At 36.5% G+C, this 22,333-nt stretch overlaps 1 protein-coding gene across 30 annotated transcripts in view; it reads left to right on the top strand.

Annotated features, from left to right (window-relative positions):
- The window catches only part of MYO9A (myosin IXA), a 297,950-nt gene that overhangs the window by 122,806 nt on the left and 152,811 nt on the right, over window positions 1–22,333 (top strand). For all 30 annotated transcript variants that reach the window (XM_054667756.2, XM_054667748.2, XM_054667767.2 and 27 more), the window contains 3 exons: window positions 3,680–3,796; window positions 7,017–7,151; window positions 19,921–20,042. In XM_054667756.2, coding sequence (XP_054523731.1) covers window positions 3,680–3,796; window positions 7,017–7,151; window positions 19,921–20,042 — 374 coding nt within the window. The remainder of the gene's footprint in view (window positions 1–3,679; window positions 3,797–7,016; window positions 7,152–19,920; window positions 20,043–22,333) is intronic.

Raw genomic sequence — 22,333 nt, 5'->3', positions numbered from 1 at the left:
TTAGTTTCCACTTAGAAGTGAGAACATGCTGTGTTTGGTTTTCTGTTCCTGTGTTAGTTTGCAAAGGATAATGGCCTCCAGCTTCATCCAAATTCCTGCAAAGGACATGGTTTTCTTCTTATTTATGCTGCATTGTATTCCACGGTGTATAAGTACCACATTTATTTATCCAGTGTGTCATTGATGAGCATTTAGGTTGATTCCATGTCTTTGCTATTGTGAATAGTGCTGGAGTGAGCATATACATGGATGTGTCTTTATGATAGAATGATTTCTATTCCTTTGGATATATGCCCAGTAATTGGATTACTGGGTTGAATAGTAGTTTTACTTTTAGGTCCTTGAGGAATTGCCACACTGTCTTCCCCAATGGTTGAAATAATTTACACTCCCTCCAACAGTGTATAAATGTTTCTTTTTATCCACAACCTCACCAGCATCTGTCGTTTTTCTGACTTTTTAACAATAGCCATTGTGACTCACGTGAGATGGTATCTCATTGTGGTTTTGATTTGCGTTTCTCTAATGACCACACCACCTTTTTCATTACAAATTTTTTTTAGTATTTATTTTCATTTTTAACTTTGAATGTAACCTTCTGAGATTATTTTGTATTCCCTGCTTTTTTTTTTTTTGTTTATTTTTGTTTGGTGTATTTATTTATTTTTTTTGAGACAAGTCTCGCACTCTTACCTGGGCTGGAGTGCAGTGGTGTGATCTCGCTCACTGCAACCTCTGCCTCTTGGGTTCAAGTGATTCTCCTGCTTCAGCCTCCCGAGTAGCTGGTATTACAGGCGCCCGCCACCATGCCCAGCTAATTTTTGGTATTTTTAGTAGAGATGGGGTTTCACCATGTTGGTCAGGCTGGTCTCGAACTCCTGACCTTGTGATCGCCTGCCTTGGCCTTCCAAAGTTCTGGGATTACAGGCGTGAGCCACCACGCCCGGCTGTTATTTCTTTAATAAATATATAAAAACTCTCTTCTTGTGCCGAGAAATGTGCAAAGCATTAGGGGTACTATCGGGAACAGTACTAAACAGTTTTAGTATTTTATCTGCAGGGTAATGCAAAGCTCTTAAAGTGTTTTAAGAAAAAAAAATCTTAATTTGTTTTTTTGTTTTAAAAGGAGCACTCTGGCAGATGTGTTTAGAACCATTTGGAGGAATGTATTAGTTTTTTACAGCTATGTAAGCAACTTAGCAACTTAATATAATACACACTTAATATCTTGGCAGTTTCCATGGGTCATAAGTCTGGGGTGATCTCCCTTTGATTAAAAAATAAACTGGTTTGGGTTTTTATATCTTTAAAATCCTTTCATTTTTATCATGTAACATCAGGTTCATATGGGAGTGAAATCCATCGTATTTACAGTTCTGCCTACACTTATGAGGAGGGAATTATATAGAACTTGTACCCCCAGGGAATCTTGTGGGCTATCTTGGGTTTTGGTCAAACACAGAAGGCAGGAGTGGATGTAGAGAGATGAGTTTGGAGGCTGCGATAGTGAGAATGATATTTGCTTTGCAGAATGGTGACATACTGATAGGGAGAAATGTATGGATTTAAAAAGAAAAAAATTTGATTAAATCAGCAGGACCTAGTAATGAATTGAATAATGGGAAGCAAGGCAAACAAAGGAGGTGTCAAGGATGAGTCCTGCATTTCTGGTTTACACAGCTGTAAGAATATTGGTACCCTTCAATGACATAGGAAACACTAAATGAGATCTTGTTTGGGTGGGAAAATATTACTTGATATTTGGGTTTATTGAGGTTAAGCTATGAAAGACAGACATGCATTTCAGAGAAAAGGGCTGAAAGTATAAAATTTGGAGTTACAGAGTAAACAAATAGGTATCGTATTGGCCTATCTGGATTCTATGACTATGGTATTTTATAAAAATGGTACATTATGTAAATCATAAATACTGTAGTTAGACTTTAGTTTTTATCTTTGTCTGAAGGTCTTTTAACTAAAAAATTCAACCCATTCATAAAATTTATTGTGATAATGTTTATATGCTTATTCTATGTCTTATATTTGTTGATTTAGTTTTAAAATATTGTACTTTTCCTGAATTTTATCAGATTATCTTCATTTTTCTTTTCTTTCTGGGGAAAAAATACCGTGGTATTCTGTTATGTTTTCATTCTGCCATTGGTTTTCTTGATAGTTGGTTCACCTTATGCTCAGATTCCACATCCAAGGATTCAACCATTTGCAGATTAAAAATATTCTAAAACTCTACAACAATAAAAAATAATACAGGTTTCTAGTGTTGAAGATAGAGAATTTGGTACCAGTCTTCTTTCTGCTATGTAGGCAGTTATTTTTTGGTCTAGGAACTTGAAGCTTTTTTTTTCCTTCAATATTCAGAAATTAATTCATCACCTATGTGGTAGGTTGTAGTATTACCTTCTTTTTACAGATGTATAACCAGTAGCCTAAGAGGTTAAGTAACTTAGTCATGATTATGCAGCTAGAATAAGTAGAAAAACTGGAATTGGAAGATAGTCTAGTTCTTAATTATTACTATTTTCTTTATACTTCAAAATGGAGTTATAAATATATACCTGAATATACAAGCTTCAGAATAAGCCCCTAGATAATAAATATGTAAATTACTAGGATTTATATTCTTCTAAGTGCTAAGACTCAATTCTGTAAGACATGTGCCATACTCTACTCCCTTTTTTTTTTGTAAATTTATGCTTTCTAAATGGTGAAATTCTTTGTTTTTTAAGAACAATTTCAGACTTACAGGAAAATAGAGCAGATAGTATTGAGAATTTTCATAAACTTGGAAAGCTTAGAGTGAGGAAAAAATAAATTTTGTGACTACATAATGAGGGAATTGTTGCTGTCTTTGAGGATGGAGTAATTCTAGAAGTTTCTATGGGTGACAAGCCGAAGACAACTACGAATGTAATTGTGGTTGTATTAGTGTATGTTTTAAGAGGGTGATGAGGATTCCACAGAAATTAATGGCTTTTTCCTAACAGATTTATTCCTCTGCCTAGAATACTCTTACCTACTGTAACTGGCAAAGTCATTTGTTTGTAAACTTCCAATTATACCTTCTTTCCTAGGGGGAATATATATCCCAATTTTTAATAAACATGTTTTGAACTGAGTGACCTACATTTTGTTTCTCTTATCTTTAATGGCAGTTTTAACCTAGATTCTCTGAGTGGGACTAATTGAATGAGTACATGTGGAAAACTTCAATTGGCTGGGTGCGGTGGCTCACGCCTGTAATCCCAGCACTTTGGGAGGCCGAGACGGGTGAATCACCTGAGGTCAGGAATTTGAGACCAGCCTGACCAACATGGAGAAACCCCGTTTCTACTAAAAATACAAAATTAGCCAGGCGTGGTGGTGCATGCCTGTAATCCCAGCTACGTGGGAAGCTGAGGCAGTAGAATCACTTGAACCCAGGAGATGGAGGCTGCCGTGAGCTGAGATTGCGCCATTGCATTCCAGCCTGGGCAATGAGAGCCAAACTCTCAAAAACAAACAAACAAAAAACTTTAGTTATAGATTTTTTATTTTGAGAGAAAAATTCATTTCTAATTCAGGATAGTAAGTTTCTTTCTTGAATGGGAGCAAAAAACTTTGTCATAGTATCTTAATCATTGTCAATTCTACATGCACTTATAATCCTTTTGTTTTTCAGGCTGTGACAGTGAGGAACTCCATGGCTAAGTCTCTATATAGTGCCCTGTTTGACTGGATAGTTTTTCGAATTAATCATGCACTTCTGAATAGTAAAGATTTAGAGCATAATACCAAGGTAATGATATATTGGATTATAATATGTTTTTCCCTGAAAGCTATTTTAATAAACTGGTTAATACATGAAATTTAAAAACACAGAATTATATAGAGTAATAAGTAAGAAATCGCTTTTATTTGTTATTTATTACCCTGTTCAGAAGAATTGTTCTGTGTGTCTTTCCAGACCTTTTTTATTATGTGTTTTTACCTCCCGAACGTGTATATTCAGAGTTGCTTTAAAAAATGTAAATAGAATCATGCTCTCTGTATTCTTTCAAACATAAATATATGTATTTTTTTACCTAGAATCTCTTGAAATATTTTCTGTCTCGTTATATATCTGGACCTGGCTATTTAAAAAAAGTTATAAATATATAGTAAGATGTGTACCCTAAATCCATCCATTAAAAATAGATTTTGTTTTATTGTTATAAACAATGCTATAACAAATATTCTTTTACTTACCTGTGTATACATTTCTCTAGGATAAAATTATCAAAGTGGGATTGCTGTTTTTTTTTTTTTTTTTTTTTTTTTGAGACGGTGTCTTCCTCTCACCCAGGCTGGAGTGCAGTGGCATGATCTCGCTACAACCTCCGGGTCAAGCGATTCTCCTGCCTCAGCCTCCTGAGTAGCTGGGATTATGGGTACCCACCACCACACCCAGCTCATTTTTGTATTTTTAGTAGAGACAGGGTCTCACCGTGTTGGCCAGGCTGGTCTTGAACTCTTGACCTCAGGTGATTCATCTGCTTTGGTCTCCCAAAGTGCTGCGATTATAGGCTTGAGCCACCGTGCCCTGCTGATTGCTAAGTTTAAGGATAGATACATTTTAAAAATTTGACACTTTCCAAAAAAGACTGTACATTTCCAGCAGCAGTGTATGAAAGCACCTGATCCCCTACACCTTTACCCACATTGGATGTTATCAGGATTTACATCTCCTAATCTGATAAGGGGAATGGTTTCATTTTATTGCACTATTTTTATTGATAGATAAAAGTTCAGCATCACCTCATGTTTTCGCTATTTTATTTCTTCTCTGTATTTTTAAAATAACTTTGTGTTATTTTTGTCTTTTGTCTTTTTGATACTCCTTTTTATTTTTATTTTAAATTTAATTTTATTTTTGAGACAGTGTCTCATTTTTTTTGCCCAAGCTGGAGTACAATGGTATGATCTTGGCTCATTGCAACCTCCGTCTCCTGGGTTCAAGTGATTCTCCTGCCACAGCCTCCCAAGTACCTGGGATTATAGGTGCGTGCCACAATGCCTGGCTAATTTTTGTATTTTTAGTTAGATGGGTTTCACCATGTTGGTCAGGCTGGTCTCGAACACCTGACCTCAAGTGACCTGCCCTTCTTGGCCTCCCAAAGTGCTGGGATTACAGGCGTGAGCCGCCAGGCCTGGCCTACTGCTTTTTAGAAGGCATTTATTGTGGATATTTGTGGAGGCCTATAGTTTGATATATATTGCAATTATTTTCTCTCTTAGTTATTTACTTTTTAGATTTATTTATACTATCTTTTTCTGATTTTATGTTGTAATTTTTTTGCAGTTAATTCTGTCATTTTTCTTGTTTTTAGTTTTGCATTTTGTATATGTATTTTACTTACAGAGGAAGGCCTCTTCTAGCCCAAGATTATAAAATATTTATTCTTATATTTTTATAATTATAATTTTTTTATGGTTAGACTTTTTCTAACTATATTTTTAATATGGCAGATTATAGGTATTTAATCATTTCACATCTAGTTGTATTTTCTGGGCAGCCTTCATGGACTAGTCCACCTTGTCAGACTGATTAAAAATGTCACCTTTTAAATTTAATCCTATTGCCTTAAATGTGAAATTGCTCTTATGTTAATTTTTCATGCTTCAGGTAAACTCACAGTCATAAAAATTAATTTAAATTGTAATCTAATTTATCAAATTGATTTATTTTTGAAGGGCATTATTTTAATTTTTTTAAGGGCCTAGACTTAGCAGAATTAAACAAAATACTCTTAGTACAGGCTTTTAAAAAAGATCTTACTATTTTTCATTCATTATATCAGTTTGCCTGTTGTATCTCTTAGCACCAGTGGAGAAAAATTATTTTCATTTAACCAAAATTGTCATACAACTGTATTTCTAGAATGGGTTGGGGTGGTGAGAAAAGTGTTCATATGCAGGTATTAGAGCCAAATCCACAGTAAGAAGTTAGATTATTCCTAGAAGTGCAATGGAAGAATAAGCATTTATGTTCTGTATTCTACCAAACAGCTGAAAGATTTGAATGTGGTTGACTTTAGGGAGCAGATCTTGATGATGAGGCAGGGATTGCTGTCTTTTGTTGTAATCCTTTTAGCACTATTCAACATTTTAAACCTCATACTTTTTTTTTTAAATAAATATTTTTAACTTTACGAAACCATATGTTCTGGCCGGGCATGGTGGCTCACGCCTGTAATCCCAGCACTTTGGGAGGCCGAGGCGGGTGGATCACCTGCACTCAGGAGTTTGATACCAGACCGGCCAACGTGGTGAAACCAGTCTCTACCAAAAATACAAAAAATTAGCCAGAATGGTGGTGCATGCCATGGTAAACCCAGCTGCTGGTGAGGCTGAGGCAGGAGAATTGCATGAACCCCGGTGGCAGAGGTTACAGTGAACTGAGATCACGTCACTGTACTCCAGCCTAGGCGACAGATCGAGACTCCGTCTCAAAAATAAAAAAGAAACCATACGTTCTGACATCTAGTTTCACTCAGTCTTCATGAGGCTGATAAAATATACTAGTTTCGTTCTTAATGAAGAATTCTATTTATTGGGATGTAGAAGTCGAAATAGGAAAAATTGCATTGTCCTCTTGGTATAGCCAGGAGTAACCTACCTCTCTTGATCCTTCATTGAAATAACCTTTTGATTTCCTCACGCTCTGTTTTTTTCCATTCCCTTTTAGATGTTAGGGATTTCTGAGGTTTCTTAAGATAAAAGGCCACTAACCTTGCTTCACATATTTCTGTAATCTATAGTTTATATGTATTAACAGTTTGGATATATTTTTTTAATTAGGATAAAAGTAAGATAAAGATAACTAAAATACTTTTAAGTCATGATATATTTTGAATACTGGCCAAACACAATCCCCTGTGCACTGCTTTAGAGGAATTTTTTGTTACTTATGTTGTGGATATTATTCATTAAATAAATTTAAACATTACTTTTAATCTAAACTTGCTCTTGTTTTACAGACATTGTCTATTGGAGTTCTTGATATTTTTGGGTTTGAAGATTATGAAAATAACAGCTTTGAACAGTTCTGTATTAATTTTGCTAATGAACGTTTACAGCACTACTTTAATCAGCATATCTTTAAATTGGAACAAGTGAGTACCTAAATATGTATACACTTGTCCCCTCATCACACATATCTTTGAGTCATATTCTTAATAATTCACTTTATTTTTTCACACATTTCATTGATTTACATAGTGTTTTTATTAAATATTGAAACGTGCCTTTACAAACAAGAATAACCGAAGTAAATTGGCTTGGGAACAAATACCGTTGCCTCTTTGTATATGTAAACTCAACTAATGGGATTAGAAATGTGAGATAAAACAGAGTAGTCTGGTAGCTTCAATTGTTTATCATAATATCAGTTGTGATATTTTACTAAAAGAGTGGAGAGCACATAATAAGCATTTTAAATCTTGTCTTTTTTTTTTTTTTTTTGACTGAGTCTCACTCTGTCGCCCAGGCTGGAGTGCAGTGGCCCAATCTCGGCTCACTGCAAGCTCCGCCTTGCGGGTTCATGCCAGCCTCCTGGCTCAGCCTCCCAGAGTAGCTGGGACTACAGGTACCCGCCACCATGCCCGGCTAATTTTTTTGTATTTTTAGTAGAGACGGGGTTTCACTGTGTTAGCCAGGATGGTCTCGATCTCCTGACCTCGTGATCCACCCGCCTCAGCCTCCCAAAGTGCTGGGATTATAGATGTGAGCCATTGCGCCCAGCCTAAATCTTGTCTTTCAATACAAATATTGTGGTCCACATATCATTGTAAGCAGATGACAGAGGTTTTATAGTTCCCTAAATAGATTTGCTGGCTGGGCATGGTGGCTCACGCTGACAATCCCAGCATTTTGGGAGGCCAAGGTGGGTGGATCTCTTGAGCCCAGGAGTTAGAGACCAGCCTGGGCAGCATGGCGAAACCCTGTCTGTACAAAAAATATAAAAATTAACCAGATGTGGTATTGCATGCCAGTTGTCCCAGCTACTCAGGAGACTTAGGTGGGAGGATCACCTGAACCTGGGAGGTGTATGTTGCAGTGAGCTGTGTTTGAGCCACTGTATGCGAGACTGGGCAACAGAATGAGACTGTCTCAAAAAAAAAAAAAAAATTGCTTATATATGCTTATTTGATTGCACCTTTGTTGTTTTTGCAGGGGAGTGTGTTTTTTTAGAGATGGGTCTTCTTGCTCTGTTGCCCAAGCTGAAGTACAGTGGCGTGATCTTGGCTCACTGTGTCGACCTCTGGGGCTCAAGGAGTCCCCCCACCTCAGCCACGCAAGAGCTGGGACCACAGGTGCACGTCACCACACCCAACTAATTTTTGTTTTTGTTTTTTGTAGAGACAAGGTGTCACTATGTTGCCCAGACTGGTCTCAAACTCTTAGGCTCAAGCAGTCCTCCCACCTTGACCTCCCAAAGTGCTGGGATTACAGTCAGGAACTACCACTCCTGGCCTTGAATGAACCTTTGATTAAAAAGATGTATGTGTGTGTTTTGTTTTGTTTTTATTGCTGGTGTTGATTGTTTTTTTCTTTTTTCTTTTTCTTTCACACAGGGGTTTGGAAACAATGGTGTTGATTTTTAATTGCTACCATGGGCTTGGTCACTGTGTGTAATGCTAAGTACAGTCAGTCAGTCCTCCTTATCTTTGGGTTTTACATCCAAGCATTCAACCCATGGCTGATAGAAAACTACTGATACAAACCTGCATATACAGAGGGCTGACTGTACTAAGCCATTTTATATAAGAGACTTGAGCATCTGTGGATTTGGTATCCACAGGGAGTCCTGGAACCAATCCCTCGAGGATATGGAGGGCCAACTGTATGCTTGTTTGATTGCTTTGGTCTCTTAGTTCTAGGATGAGATAGAGGAGCTTAACAGAATCTCAAGTCAATACAGAGTGTAGATACAAAGAAACTAGGTATGGAGAGACCAAGATGGGTAACTAGATATTTCTTATGAGGATCTCAAGATTGATTAAGTTAGTATAAAAAGAGTGTGCTTTTGGCTGGGAGTGGTGGCTCACGCCTGTAATCCCAGCACTTTGGGAGGCCGAGGTGGGCGGACGAGGTCAGGAGTTTGAGACCAGGCTGACCAACATGGTGAAACCCCGTCTCTACTAAAAATACAAAAATTAGCCGTGTGTGGTGACAGGAGCCTGTAATCCCAGCTACTAAGGAGGCTGAGGCAGGAGAATCACCTGAATGTGGGAGGCGGAGGTTGCAGTGAGCCGAGATTGCGCCACTGTACTCCAGCCTGGGTGACAGAGTGAGACTCTATCTCAAAAAAAAAAAAGAGTGGGCTTTCAGTTTCCATGAGAATTATTAGGGTAAAGGGAGGGGCAAACAAAATGTGGACTTTTTCTCCAAACTAAGGTTGAAATCAGTAATAGGTTTACATTGTACCCCAGAATTTGTGTATGAGGACATAGGCAGACACAGGTTTCATCAAACTGAACTCAAGGGAAATAGTTAAGAATAGAGAATGAACAGAAAGACTACAACAGCTAGCAGGTCTACAGAAAAGAGGGAGAAAAGATCTTTATATCATCAAGTCTCCTATCATTGGATCTTGTTGCTGTCTTAGCTTTTTAAAAAAGTGCCTCTATTTTGCTTAAAGGACATAATGGCTGGTTAACAATAGCATGACAATATTAGTCCTGGCCAACTTGATGAATGCTTAAAGTTTTAAACATATAACCTGTTAGCTAGATGCTACCCTAGAGCTTTGGAAAGATAATATTATTTGTTATAATATTAGCTAACACTTACGAGTTATGTAGTGTTACTTATCAGTCAGTACTGTTTTTATTCTAGTTTTTCAGATGTTGTCTAAAGCCAGTATTCAAACCTTAACACTCTGGCTCTATAATATTTTCTTTTAATCAAAAGCTAAGCTGGGATTGCCATCCATGTCTATTGAATCAGTCCACAACTCTTACATAAATCATACTAAGTTAATATTCTTTATCTCTTGCAAATAAGTACATGTGTTAGAAGGGTGAGGGAATGCATTTAGTTTTCTGGGTTCTATATTTTACAGAGCAGAACATCAGTTGCTCTGTGGATCATTAAACAGAACATTGGTTAAATTGATTTTGAAAAAGACAAACATTCTTTATTGTAAACTGAAATTATTCTTTTCTAGAAGCCTAGATTAGACAGCCAGAAGAAATGCCTTGGCCATAAACGTATTATATATAAAAATAAAAAACCTTAGAGTTTATGGAAAATGTGTTCAAAACTACTTGGAAGATGGGTGATTCTCATTTACTTGCTACCCTGAATGTCAGCATTTTGGGCAATGTGGTGCAATTATGGATCAGAATCTTGTTAAGTGTCTTATTTATATGTACCTCATTGGTAACTGGTATGAAATGGGTACTCAGTGATTACTTGTTAAGTTCTGTTGAGTATAAAATAAGTTAAGGTTAAAATTTTTAAAAAGAAGATACAGTATCACAGGTACATTTGTAGGAAAAACCTTCAATATGATGACTGTGGTTTGGTTCTAAATTTTGTCCAAAAGGAGTACATAGGCATATAGGATGGGAAAGAGATGTAATAATTGCCATGCAGGATGTAAATGCTATAATCAGATATAAGGTAAAGTAGTTACACAAAGGATGGGGTTGATTGGAACTACCTGAAAGGCTGCAAAAATTTTCCAGGGTTGATTCTGGCATATAATTTCAAATAGTGAGCTGAAGCTCACTAGATTGTCAATGGGAAAAGATATTTTAGGCAAAGGTAACATTATACACATTGTACTTAAAACAGTGGACTTATATGTCATGCAGGGAAGATTAGAATTTTTTAGACAATGAGAAGCTATTTGAAGTATATTTAGCAGAGGACTTGAATTGGAGTGAAGAGCAGTGAACTGGAAAGAAGGAGAAAAATCTATGAACTAGTTGAAGTACTGTCATGTGTCACTTAATGATGAGGATATGTTCTGAGAAATGCATCATTAGGTGATTTTGCTGTTGTATGAACATCATCCTGTATTTACACAAACCTAGGTGGTATAGCCTCCTACACACCTAGGCTATATGATATAGCCTATTGCTCCTAGGCCACAAACCTGTACAGCATGCTACACTGAATATTGTAGGCAACTGCAACACAATGGTATTTGTGTATCAAAATGTATCTAAACATAGAAAAGATACAGTAAAAATATAATATAAAAGATAAAAAATGGTACAGTTACATAGGGCACCTCCCATGATTACAGCTTGCAGGACTGGAGGTTACTCTGGGTGAGATGTTGGGTGAGTGGTGATAAAGGCCTAAGACATTACTGTACACACACTAGTTAGACTTTGTAAACACTGTACACTTAAGTTACACTAATTTATTAATTTTTTGTAATAAATTAACCTGAGCCTACTGTAATGTTTTTACTTTATAAACTTTTTTAACTTTTTGACTTTTGTAGTAGCCATTTAAAACACAAACACATTGTACAGCTGTACAAAAATGTTTTCTCTTTATATAATTATAAGCCCTCTTTCTATTAAAATTTTTTTAAAACTTTAAAAACTTTTTTGTTAAAAGCAAAGACACATATATACATGTTAGCATGTATACATACATATTACCATAGCATATTAGCATAGGCCTACACAGGGTCAGGATCAAGACGTCAGTAGATAATATGAATTTTTCGTGAGATTAGGGATCCCTGTTGTATATGCAGTTGGTTCTTGACTGAAATGTGTTTGTGTGGCACATGACTGTAGAATGGGTGAGTGATTCTGAACTGAATCAAGGTAGTGGTAGAGACTGTAATGTAGACTAAGAGACAGACCCAAAGAGGTTTCTGATATTTGAAAGTACAGCCATCCCTGGGTATCCACAGGGGATTGGTTTCAGGAACCCCTGCTGAAGAATACCAAAATCCACAGATGCTCAAGTCCCTTATGTAAAATGGCATAGTATTTGCACATAACCTATGCACATTCTCCAGTATACTTTAGATCATCTTTCAGTTTCTTATACTTAATACACTGTAAATGGTATGTAAATAGTTGCTATACTGTTTCTAAGTTTATATTTTTTGCATTTTTTTCTCTAAATATTTTTGATATGTGGTCGGTTGGATCTACAAATGTGGAACCTTTTGCAGATATGGAGGGCCAATTGTATGTTTTCTGTTACGTGTATTACTGCCCTCTTTTTTCTTTTCCTTACTTGCTGAGAATTACTCTTCATTTGATTGATTCATCAGTAAATTGAACAACAGTTGTGTGCCAGGCAGTGTGCTAAGCATAGAAGATAGAAAATTTAGAGTGCAGGGATCTTATTTGAGGAGCTCATAATCTAGCAAGTTTTTGTTTCATCCATTTTACTTGTTGTCAGACTAGAAACTTTTGATGAACCTTACCTTGGAGAACAACCAAAAAACTTCAACAACGTATATTTGAAGGCATTGGAGTACCTTCAAATAAGTTTTACAGGGCCTAGACTATAAGAAAGAAATCTAGGGAAGTGAGCCCAGCATTTGGGTGCTGCTTTGTTCCTAGAGACATTTCGTTATTTTTGTAGTGTTTCTGATTCTAAAAGGGCCAGGCTTGAGAGTATGAGGAATTGAGCAGAGTTTTCTTCTGACTCAAAAATAAGGAGGAGGCCCTTGGTAATTCCTATAGGCTTTAGGTTGAGATCCCTAAAGGGTTACATCTCAGACAAAAGTAAATCAGAAGTAAACCTGGCATCAGAAGGACTGAAGCCCAGTTTAAAATCATCTCAGTTCCCAATTAGGTTAAAATACAATTTGTAGTATTCTTAGCCACCTGCCAAGAGCAAATACAATCTCCACCAGAAGAAGACATCATCCAACTGCTAAAATTATCTTTATAATTTTTCATATACAGGATCTAACACTCAGTCCAAAACAGAGAGAGAGAGAGACAGACAGAGACATAAAGACATACATGGAGGCAAACCAGCATGAATAAAAACCACGAGAAATGTGGCCGGGCATGGTGGCTCACGTCTGTAATCCCAGCACTTTAGGGGGCTGAGGCAGGTGGATCACTTGAGGTCAGGAGTTCAAGACCAGCCTGGTCAACATGGTGAAACCCCATCTTTACTAAAAATATAAAAAATGGCTGGGCTTGGTGGCACATGCCTGTAATCCCAGCTATACAAGAGGCTGAGGGAGGAGAATTGCTTGAACCCAGGAGGCGGAGGTTGCAGTGAGCTGAGTTTGTACCACTGCACTGCAGCCTGAGTGACAGAGTGAGATTGCATCTCAACAACAACAACAAAATATCCCAAGAGAAATGAGATAATAGTACCACAGTGGATCCAGCCAGTGATATTAGCACTAGACATGGACTGGAAACTAACGATGCTTTCAAGAAATTTTTAAAAATAAGGTGCAATATTTTTATTAAAGAACTACAAATTACTTTTAAAAATCCCAAATTGGAGAAAACCTAGAACTAAAAAGTACTGTGAAATTGAAAAGACACAGATGGTTTTTAATAGTAAGATACAGATTAGTAAAATTAGTAAATTGGAAGATAGACCAGAAGAAAATACTGAGCCTAATGAATGAAGATAAGAAAGAGACTTATACTCTAAGAGCATAGTGAAAAGGTCTAACATGTGCCATAGGAATTTTGGAAAGATGTGTGTGAGAGACGTAGAATAAGTTAGAAGCCGTATTTGAAGACATAATGGTTGAGAATGTTCCAAAACTGTCAAAACAAAAAAACAAACCCAACAAGCATACATTTGAAAAGCTCTTTAAGAATCCAAGTCATGTTAAATACAAAGATATTTATACCTAGAAAATTATACTAAACCAAAGACAATGAAAAAAGTCTAAAAAGCAGCTAGAGGAAACCAGAGACTACAGATGCTCCTTGCCAAGCTGAAAATATTTTAAGTCAAAAATGCATTTAATGCATCTAAACTACCAAGCATCATAACTTGACATAGCCTACCTTAAATATGCAGGATATTAAATGTGCTCAGAACACTTATATTAGCCTACAGTTGGGCAAAATCATCTAACACAATACCTATTTTATAGTAAAAATGTTGAATATCTCATGTACCACATATCACCAGCCTAACAGTTCCACCCCATTGTAAAGTTGAATCATCATAAGTCAGGGACATCTCTATCTTTAAAGATACAACAATAAGACTTGGCAGTCAGCCTTTCAGTGGAAATAGTGGAAGCTAGGAGACAATGGCATATTTTCCTTAAAACCAAGGTATATTGTTTAGGCAGCAAGTTGTTTCCTATTGTAGCTCAGGTACAGGAAGGAATGAAGAGCAATGAAAATTATAAAAAAGTCGTTGAATCTAAATGAATATTAATGAGACAAAGTTAAAAATAACTTTTATGGCTTAAATAGAACTATTGAGGCTGGGCGTGGTGGCTCACGCCTGTAATCCCAGCACTTTGGGAGGCTGAGGCAGGTGGATCACCTGAGGTCAGGAGTGTGAGACCAGCCCGGCCAACATGGTGAAACCCCGACTCTACTAAAGCTACAAAAATTAGCAGGGCGTGGTGGCAGGCGCCTGCAATCCCAGCTACTCAGGAGGCTGAGGCAGGAGAATTGCTTGTAGCTGGGAAGGGTTCGCGGAAGTTCCAGTGAGCTGAGATCACGCTATTGCACTCCATCCTGGGTGACAGAGCGAGACTCCATCTCAAAAAAAAAAAAAAAAAAAAAAAGAAATTAAAAAAAAAAAAACTATTTAATGTTTAAATGTAACTAAAATACATGACAGTAATAGCATATAAGTTAGGAGTAAATAGAATTTAAGATACTCTAAGATCTTTGTATTAAATGCTAAGTTACAGAGATATTATTTCTGTTAGTGATAAGTTAAGGATACATGTTTTCTAGAATTGCCAAAAATAGTAAAATAATATAAAACTTAAAAAAAATACAGAGGATAAGTAAAATAAGAGCACTCAATCCAGAAGAAAGCAAGAAATAAAAGGAATGCCATGAAAGTCAAAGAACAAGTAGTAAGGTGTTTGATTTAATCTCACAAATATTAGTGATTACATTAAATATAATTGATTCATTGCTCTAACTAGAAGCTAAAGATTGTCAGACTAGATATAATACAAAACTAAACTAAACTGATTGTTGCTTATGAGAGACATTCTAAATATAAGTATATAGAAAGATTAAAAGGATGAGCGAAGATTTAGTAAACCTTAAGAAAAAAAGCAGTTGTAGCTATATTAATATCATATTTCAAGCATTACTAGAGATAAAAAGGAATATTTAATAATGTTACCCTTTAGCATTATTCACTTCCTTGGGAAGTAGTATACAGTCCAAAATTTATAAGCACCTGATAGCATAACCTCAAAATATATAAAGCAATAATGAATAAAACTCAAAAAAGAAAAATATATTTACCATCATAGTGGAATGTTTTAACATACCATGCTGACTTGCTGATAGAATAAGTGTTCAAAAAGTTGGTAAGGATACAGAAGATTTAAAATATCTAGAAGATGAGATTAGTGCCTTTGTGGGCATCCATCACTGAGTGTCCTTCAGAGCAGAATGTCAGTTTCCTGCCCTTAGGCCTGAAACCTAATCAATTAAGGATATAGAAGATTTAAAAATCAAATATATAACTGATATGCATAGAACACTGCATCAACAGCTGCAGAATGCACTTTTTTTTCAAGTTTGCGTGGGATATTTACAAAATTTGTTTATATCCTGGACCGTAAAGCGAAAGTCAGATTTCCGAGGATTGAAATGACACAGATTTTAATACCATAATAAAATTATACCTGAAATCAATAACTAAAAAATAACTGAAAAATACCTATATGATTAAAAATTAAGAAATATTCTAGGCTGGGCACGGTGGCTCACACCTGTAATCCCAGCACTTTGGGAGGCCGAGGTGGGCAGATCACGAGGTCAGGATATCAAGACCATCCTGGCTAACACGGTGAAACCCCGTCTTTACTAAAAATACAAAAAAGTTAGCTGGGCGTGGTGGTGGGCCCCTGTAGTCCCAGCTACTCAGGAGGGTGAGGCAGGAGAATGGTGTGAACCCGCGAGGCAGAGCTTGCAGTGAGCTGAGATTGGGCCACTGCACTCCAGCCTGGGTGACAGAGTGAGTCTCTGTCCCCCCCAAAAAAAAAAAAAAAAAAAAAATTCTAAATAGGCTAGAGGTTGAACAATTAGAAAATATATTGTACTTAATGACATGTTACATATTAAAACTATGGGAAATGCCTAAAGCTATACTTAGAAGAACATTTCATAGCTCTTAGAAGATTTTTGTTTAAAATCAGTGATCCCTGTCAACAATTGGGAAAAAGATCAGCAAACTAAACCAGAGGAAAGTAGAGAAAATGAAATAATAGAGATAAAGAGGAAATTAATAAAAGTGTGAAAACAAATATACCATGGGAGAGGATCAACCAAACCAAAAGTAATACTTTGAAAGGGCTAATAATATTGATGAACCCCTCAAGGAATTCATCTGAGAGACAGAGAGAGAGAGACAAGACAGAGAGAGGGATATAAATAACCAAAATCCCAGTGATAGAGGGTATTACTCTGGATCCTACACATATTAAAAAGATAGTCAGACACACTGAATAACTTTATGTTAATAGACTTGTCAAATGATACGAACGAAAGAGCTTTTCAAAACTGACATAGAAGAAATAGAAAATCTGTTTCTGTAACTATTAATGACATTGAATATGTAATTTAAAACCTTTCCCTGAAGAACATTGCAAGCCATGGTGGCTCCACAGGTAAATTATACCAACATGGAAAGAAGAAAGAGTATCAGTCTGACATAAGCTGTTAGGTGGAATAGAAAAAAGGACAATTCTCAGTACATTTTAGGGGGCCAGGATAACAATGATACACACATCTGTTAAGGATATTAGAAGTGAAAATTATAGGTCAGTTTCACTCATAAACACAGATACAAAAATTCTAAACAAACATTAATAAAATCCATCAATATGTACAAAAGGATAATACATTGTAACCAAAGGGAGATTTTTTTTTCAGCATGTGCTTTACATTTAACTGAATCAAGCAATTTAATCATCTGTTAATAAATAAGGAGAAAACACAGTTATCTCGAGATATATAAAAAGCAGTTGATAAAACTGCATAGCTATTCCTTTTTGTCTTTTAAACTAGGAGTAGAAAATGATTTTCTGATAAAGGACATCTACAAAATACAGCTAATATCTTATTGAATGAAAAAGACTGAGTGCTTTTCCTCTGAGACTGAGAACAGGGCAATAATGTTTTTCGAGAGTTTTGCTTGTTTGTTTGTTTTTTGTTTTTAAGACAGAGTCTCGCTCTGCAGCCCAGGGTGGAGTGCAGTGGCGCAATCATAGCTCACTGCAGACTTGATCTCCTGGGCTCAAGAGGTCGTCTTGCCTCAGCCTCCCAAGTAGCTGGGACTACAGGTGCATACCACCATGCTCAGCTAATTTTTTTCTTTATTTTTGTAGAGTCAGGGTCTGAATATGTTGTCCTGGTTAGTCTCAAACTCATGGCCTCAAGTGATCTTCCCAGCTAGGCCTCCCAAAGCATTGGAATTACAGATGTGAGACACTGTGCCCAGCCAAGAGTTTTTATCATGAATACAAGCACGTCATACAAGGGGAAATCCAAATGAGCAGTAAACATAGGAAAATGTCTTTTCTTTGTTATTCATCAGGGAAATCAAAGCTAAAATCACAATGAGATACCAGTAGGCATTCACCGAAATGACTAAAATGAAAAAGACAGACAATACGAGTATTGGAGAGATATGTCTATAGGGACATACACTGGGGTGGGTATGTAAATTGCCACAACCACATCAGAATGCTGTTTGGCATTATCTGCTGTGGTTAAACATGTAGTTTATAATCCTGTGTTTTCACTCAAAGATAAGTATAAATGCACACCAAAAGTTTTGTGTGGAAATGGTCATAAGACGTTATTTTTAATGACCAAATATCAGAATTAAGAGCAGTGTCTATCAGTAGTAGAGTGGGGCTTGACTTGTGCCTATAATCCCGGTGTTGTGGGAGGATTGCTTGAGATTGCTTGAGGCCAGGAGTTCGAGACCAGCCTGGGCAACAAAGAGAGATCCTGTCTCTTAAAAAAAAAAGAAAAAAGTAGAATGGGTGAACAAGTTATTGTATACAGATACAATGGAATACTCTACAGCAGTGATTCTCAAAGTTTATTCCTTCTCTCTCCTCAATAGTAGCATCAGCATCACCTGGAACCTTTTTAGAAATGAAAATTCTAAGTACTCTATACCTACTTAAGCAGAAATTCTGGGGATGGAGTCCCAATACTCTTGTTTTTTAACAAGCCGTTCTTGTGATTCCGTTGTATGTTAAAGTTTTAGAACTAATGCTTTGTAGCAGAGTTTGGCACACTTTTTCTATAAGGGCCAGATCTTTTAAGGCTTTTTGGGCCATATGTCTCAACTCAGCTGTTACATTGACAAAGTAGCCATAGACAATATGTAGCTGAGTGATTGTGTTGTTTCACAATGCAATTAAAATGAATGAACTTCAGGTACATCCAACAAAATGGTTGTGTCTCTGAAACATTAGCTGAATGAAAAAAGAAAAGAGAGAGACAAAATGAGTATGTGTTATGTGATTCCATTTAGATACTATTTATAAATAGGGGAATCTTATTGATTGTATTAGAAGCTGACTTTGGGTAGGAGGGTTTGGATAGTCCTTGGGAAGAGATGATGAGGAGGACTTTTGGACTTCTAGTAATGCCTGTAAAAATCATTACTATCTAGTGTGTATATTTTTCATGCTGCAAAAAATTGGGGAGAAATACCTTTCTTACTGCCATTGGGGAGTGACCTTTATATGACTATTTCTTACGTGTGAAATTGTTAATTAAAAGAAAAGAATTAAGTATTTACCTTTCCTAGTTAGAGTAACTATAGTTTATGTTAGTGTTCATTCTTCTTTACTGGATAATAATGAATACAGAAAGAATGATGGAATTTCAAAATCAAAAAGAACAACAAAAAAGAATTTCAAAATCACTATTTGCAGATTGGCAGTTGACTTGTGCTGCAAGTACTGTAAGTGAATGCTAAAACAATTAGGTACATGGGATATTGTACTTGATGCCTAAATACCACTGCAGTGCAGAAACATATCTCCTTTACATTCTCAGGTGCATTTTTTTCCTTAAAAAAACCGTCTAAAAAGTGAAAGTATCACAAGGATGAATAGAAGAATATATCTCAGTACAGGAAAGAATAAGAAAAAATGGAGCGCTTTGTAAGATGATTTTAAGTAGTTACTCAAGACCTGAACCTCGAGTTTTTTAACCTTAGAATTCAAAACCTTTTCTTTAAAAAAAAAAAAGTCCTAAAGATTATATTTTGCCAAAGTTAAGTGTGTATGAATTCCATATAATTACTGGAGGGTGATGGGGTCCCACTTTTCCCAGAAATTGTTTCATTAAATTCATTGTTGATAATCCAGGAAATATAGTCCTTTTTGATGGCTTAAAGTCATGTGGGAGATATTAGCCTTCTTTCTTCATTGTATGTTTTTACTTAGTGGAGTCATCAGGTAGTGAGACTAAAACAAATCTAGCCCTACATTTTGATTAGAATGAACTTAGAACTAGCATTCTAACAAAAAAAATTTGTGGCATGTCTTTTTAAGAGAAAACAAATACGTTGTATTAAGATTTGTACAACTGAAATTATACATTCTTTCATTGTGTGGATTGGTGATTTTTAAAATCTTAGAATTTTAAGCAGGGTAAAAGCTTTTCAATCTATATTATATACCTATTTTCTGCAAGATGAATAAATTGTTATTTTATTTTTTGGTTTTTCTAGGAGGAATATAGAACTGAAGGTATCAGCTGGCACAACATAGATTACATTGATAATACCTGCTGCATAAATCTTATTAGCAAAAAACCAACAGGACTGCTTCATCTTTTGGATGAAGAAAGCAAGTGAGTGTCATTCTTTTCAATTTTGTTATTGGCTCTTTTGGCTTTTTATGTCTTTTTAAGTTTAAACTTTTTTCTTACATTACCAAATAAAGAGCCAAATTTTTTTTGTACAATTTATTTATTTATTTATTTTTGAGACGGAGTCTTGATCTGTCACCCAGGCTGGAGTGCATTGGCCCCATCTCGGCTCACTGCAACCTCCACCTCCTGGGTTCACGCCATTCTCCTGCCTTAGCCTCCAAAGTAGCTGGGACTACAGGTGCCCGCCACCATGCCTGGCTAATTTTTTGTATTTTTAGTACAGACGGGGTTTCACCGTGTTAGCCAGGATGGTCTCGATCGCATGACCTCATGATCCACCTGCCTTGGCCTCCCAAAGTGCTGGGATTACAGGCGTGAGCCACTGCGTGTGGCCACAATTTTTTTTTATATCTGTGTGTTTCTAGGTAATTAGGATGGGCTTCATTACTTGAATTCGTTTTTTTCTTAAGTTCTTCTAGATTTATTCAATACACATTGATGTCAAACTTGTTGACTTTTTTTTTTGGTTACGTGTTTCTTTCTTTGTAAATTGAGCTTCATGTATGAGATGTGTTGGTAGTTTTCATGTTTAGCAGAAAAGAATATCGTGGTAGGCCAAACGTGGTGGCTTATGTCTGTAATCTCAACACTTTGGGATGCCAAGGCGGGAGGAGCACTTGAGGCCAGGAGTTCGAGACCAGCCTGGCCAACATGGTGAAATCTTGTCTGTGCTGAAAATATGAAAATTAGCTGGGCATGGTAGTGCAGGCCTGTAATCCCAGCTGCTTAGGAGGCTGAGGCATGAGAATCGCTTGAACCCAGGAGGCAGAGGTTGCAGTGAGCCGAGATGGCGCCACTGCACTATAGTCCAGCCTGGGCGACAGAGCAAGACTTTGTCTCCAAAAAAACAAAACAGAAAAAAGAATGTTATGGTAAATTAGTAATGTCTGCCATGATCGTGCAGTGTAAGTGGCAACATCTGCCAGTTATTTACTATTCCTTGTTAACACTGTTCAATATAACTGAGTTAAATATATGCTTCATAAATAATGCTTTATGTAGCATTCTTCAGAGTATTCTCAACAATGTATACAATACAGTTGATTATCCTAAGAGATGGCAAATCTAGATTTGGAGAAACTGAGATGAGGTGGTTGTGAGGTTTTTATGACTGTTTAGTAAAAAATTTAGAAATTGAATTTATTTACCTGATTTCTAGTTTAATATTCATTAGACAAGATAGAAAGTATTGAGGATTTACTATTAGAGGTAAGATGATTGTGTAAGGTGGTAGAATAAAAAGCTAACAGAAAGAAGACTGCTAACAGTTTAGTGTCACTCTGACCTACTCTATCACTAGTCAACTTCCATTAATCTAAAGAAATTAAAATGCTGTTAACACAAGTAAAAAGTACCTTAATTTTCTGTCCAGAGTTTTGTAAAAGTTTCTTGCATTACTCTATATGCCCCAACATAATTATTATCTCTCATAAAATTGTAAGGTTTGTAAGTCACTGTTTGTATACCCTACCTCTGGTATATGTTTATTTGGGAAGGCTTTATAGGTGATTTTGATATTCCGTGTTGAGAACCGTTGTGGTTGATAATGGAATTATTAGCATTTCTTTTTGTTTGGGGAATTTTATAGTAACAAAAAAAAGTTTAAGAAACAATCCAAGAAAAAAGATTATATAGGTAGGAAATGGAGGACCTGAGAGTCAAACCTGTCAAATATTTCTGACTAATAAGCTTGTGCTTTGAAGTATTATATTGCTTCCCTGTAATATTTAGGTGTTAGAGTCAGAAGTCCAGGACTTGTATCCCATTTCTATAACTACTGTTACAGAAAAACTCTCAAACTGTGTTTTTCCTCTACTCTAACACCACAGTAATCAACACAGAAGACCTCTGTGACCAAATGTGTGGGGTTTTTTCCCCACTAATAAGCAGTGGACACCAGCTGGGTATCCTCTATTTAGATTTGACACTGTCTTCCTGGAGGTAGCATCAGATCCCACAGATCGAGGGCTCAGTCCCCAAAACTGCACCTCACCCCACCTTCAGACCCCAGCCTGTAATCCATGCCTCCAGAACTTCTGACCAACCAGGTTCTCCTTGAGTTCAATTAATTTGCCCGAGCAGCTTGCAGAACTCGGGGAAAACGAAACAATGAGGAGCTGCGTAGGACGAGGTGTAGGGGAAGGAGCACAGAGCCTCCATGTCCTCCCTGGGTGTACCACCCTCCAGGAACTCCCACATGTTCAGCTATT

Source organism: Pan troglodytes, chromosome 16 (genome assembly GCF_028858775.2).
Source record: "Pan troglodytes isolate AG18354 chromosome 16, NHGRI_mPanTro3-v2.0_pri, whole genome shotgun sequence".
Classification (NCBI taxonomy): domain Eukaryota; kingdom Metazoa; phylum Chordata; class Mammalia; order Primates; family Hominidae; genus Pan; species Pan troglodytes.
Note: the sequence above shows the minus strand (reverse complement) of the source record. Positions and strands in the feature narration are given on the sequence as shown.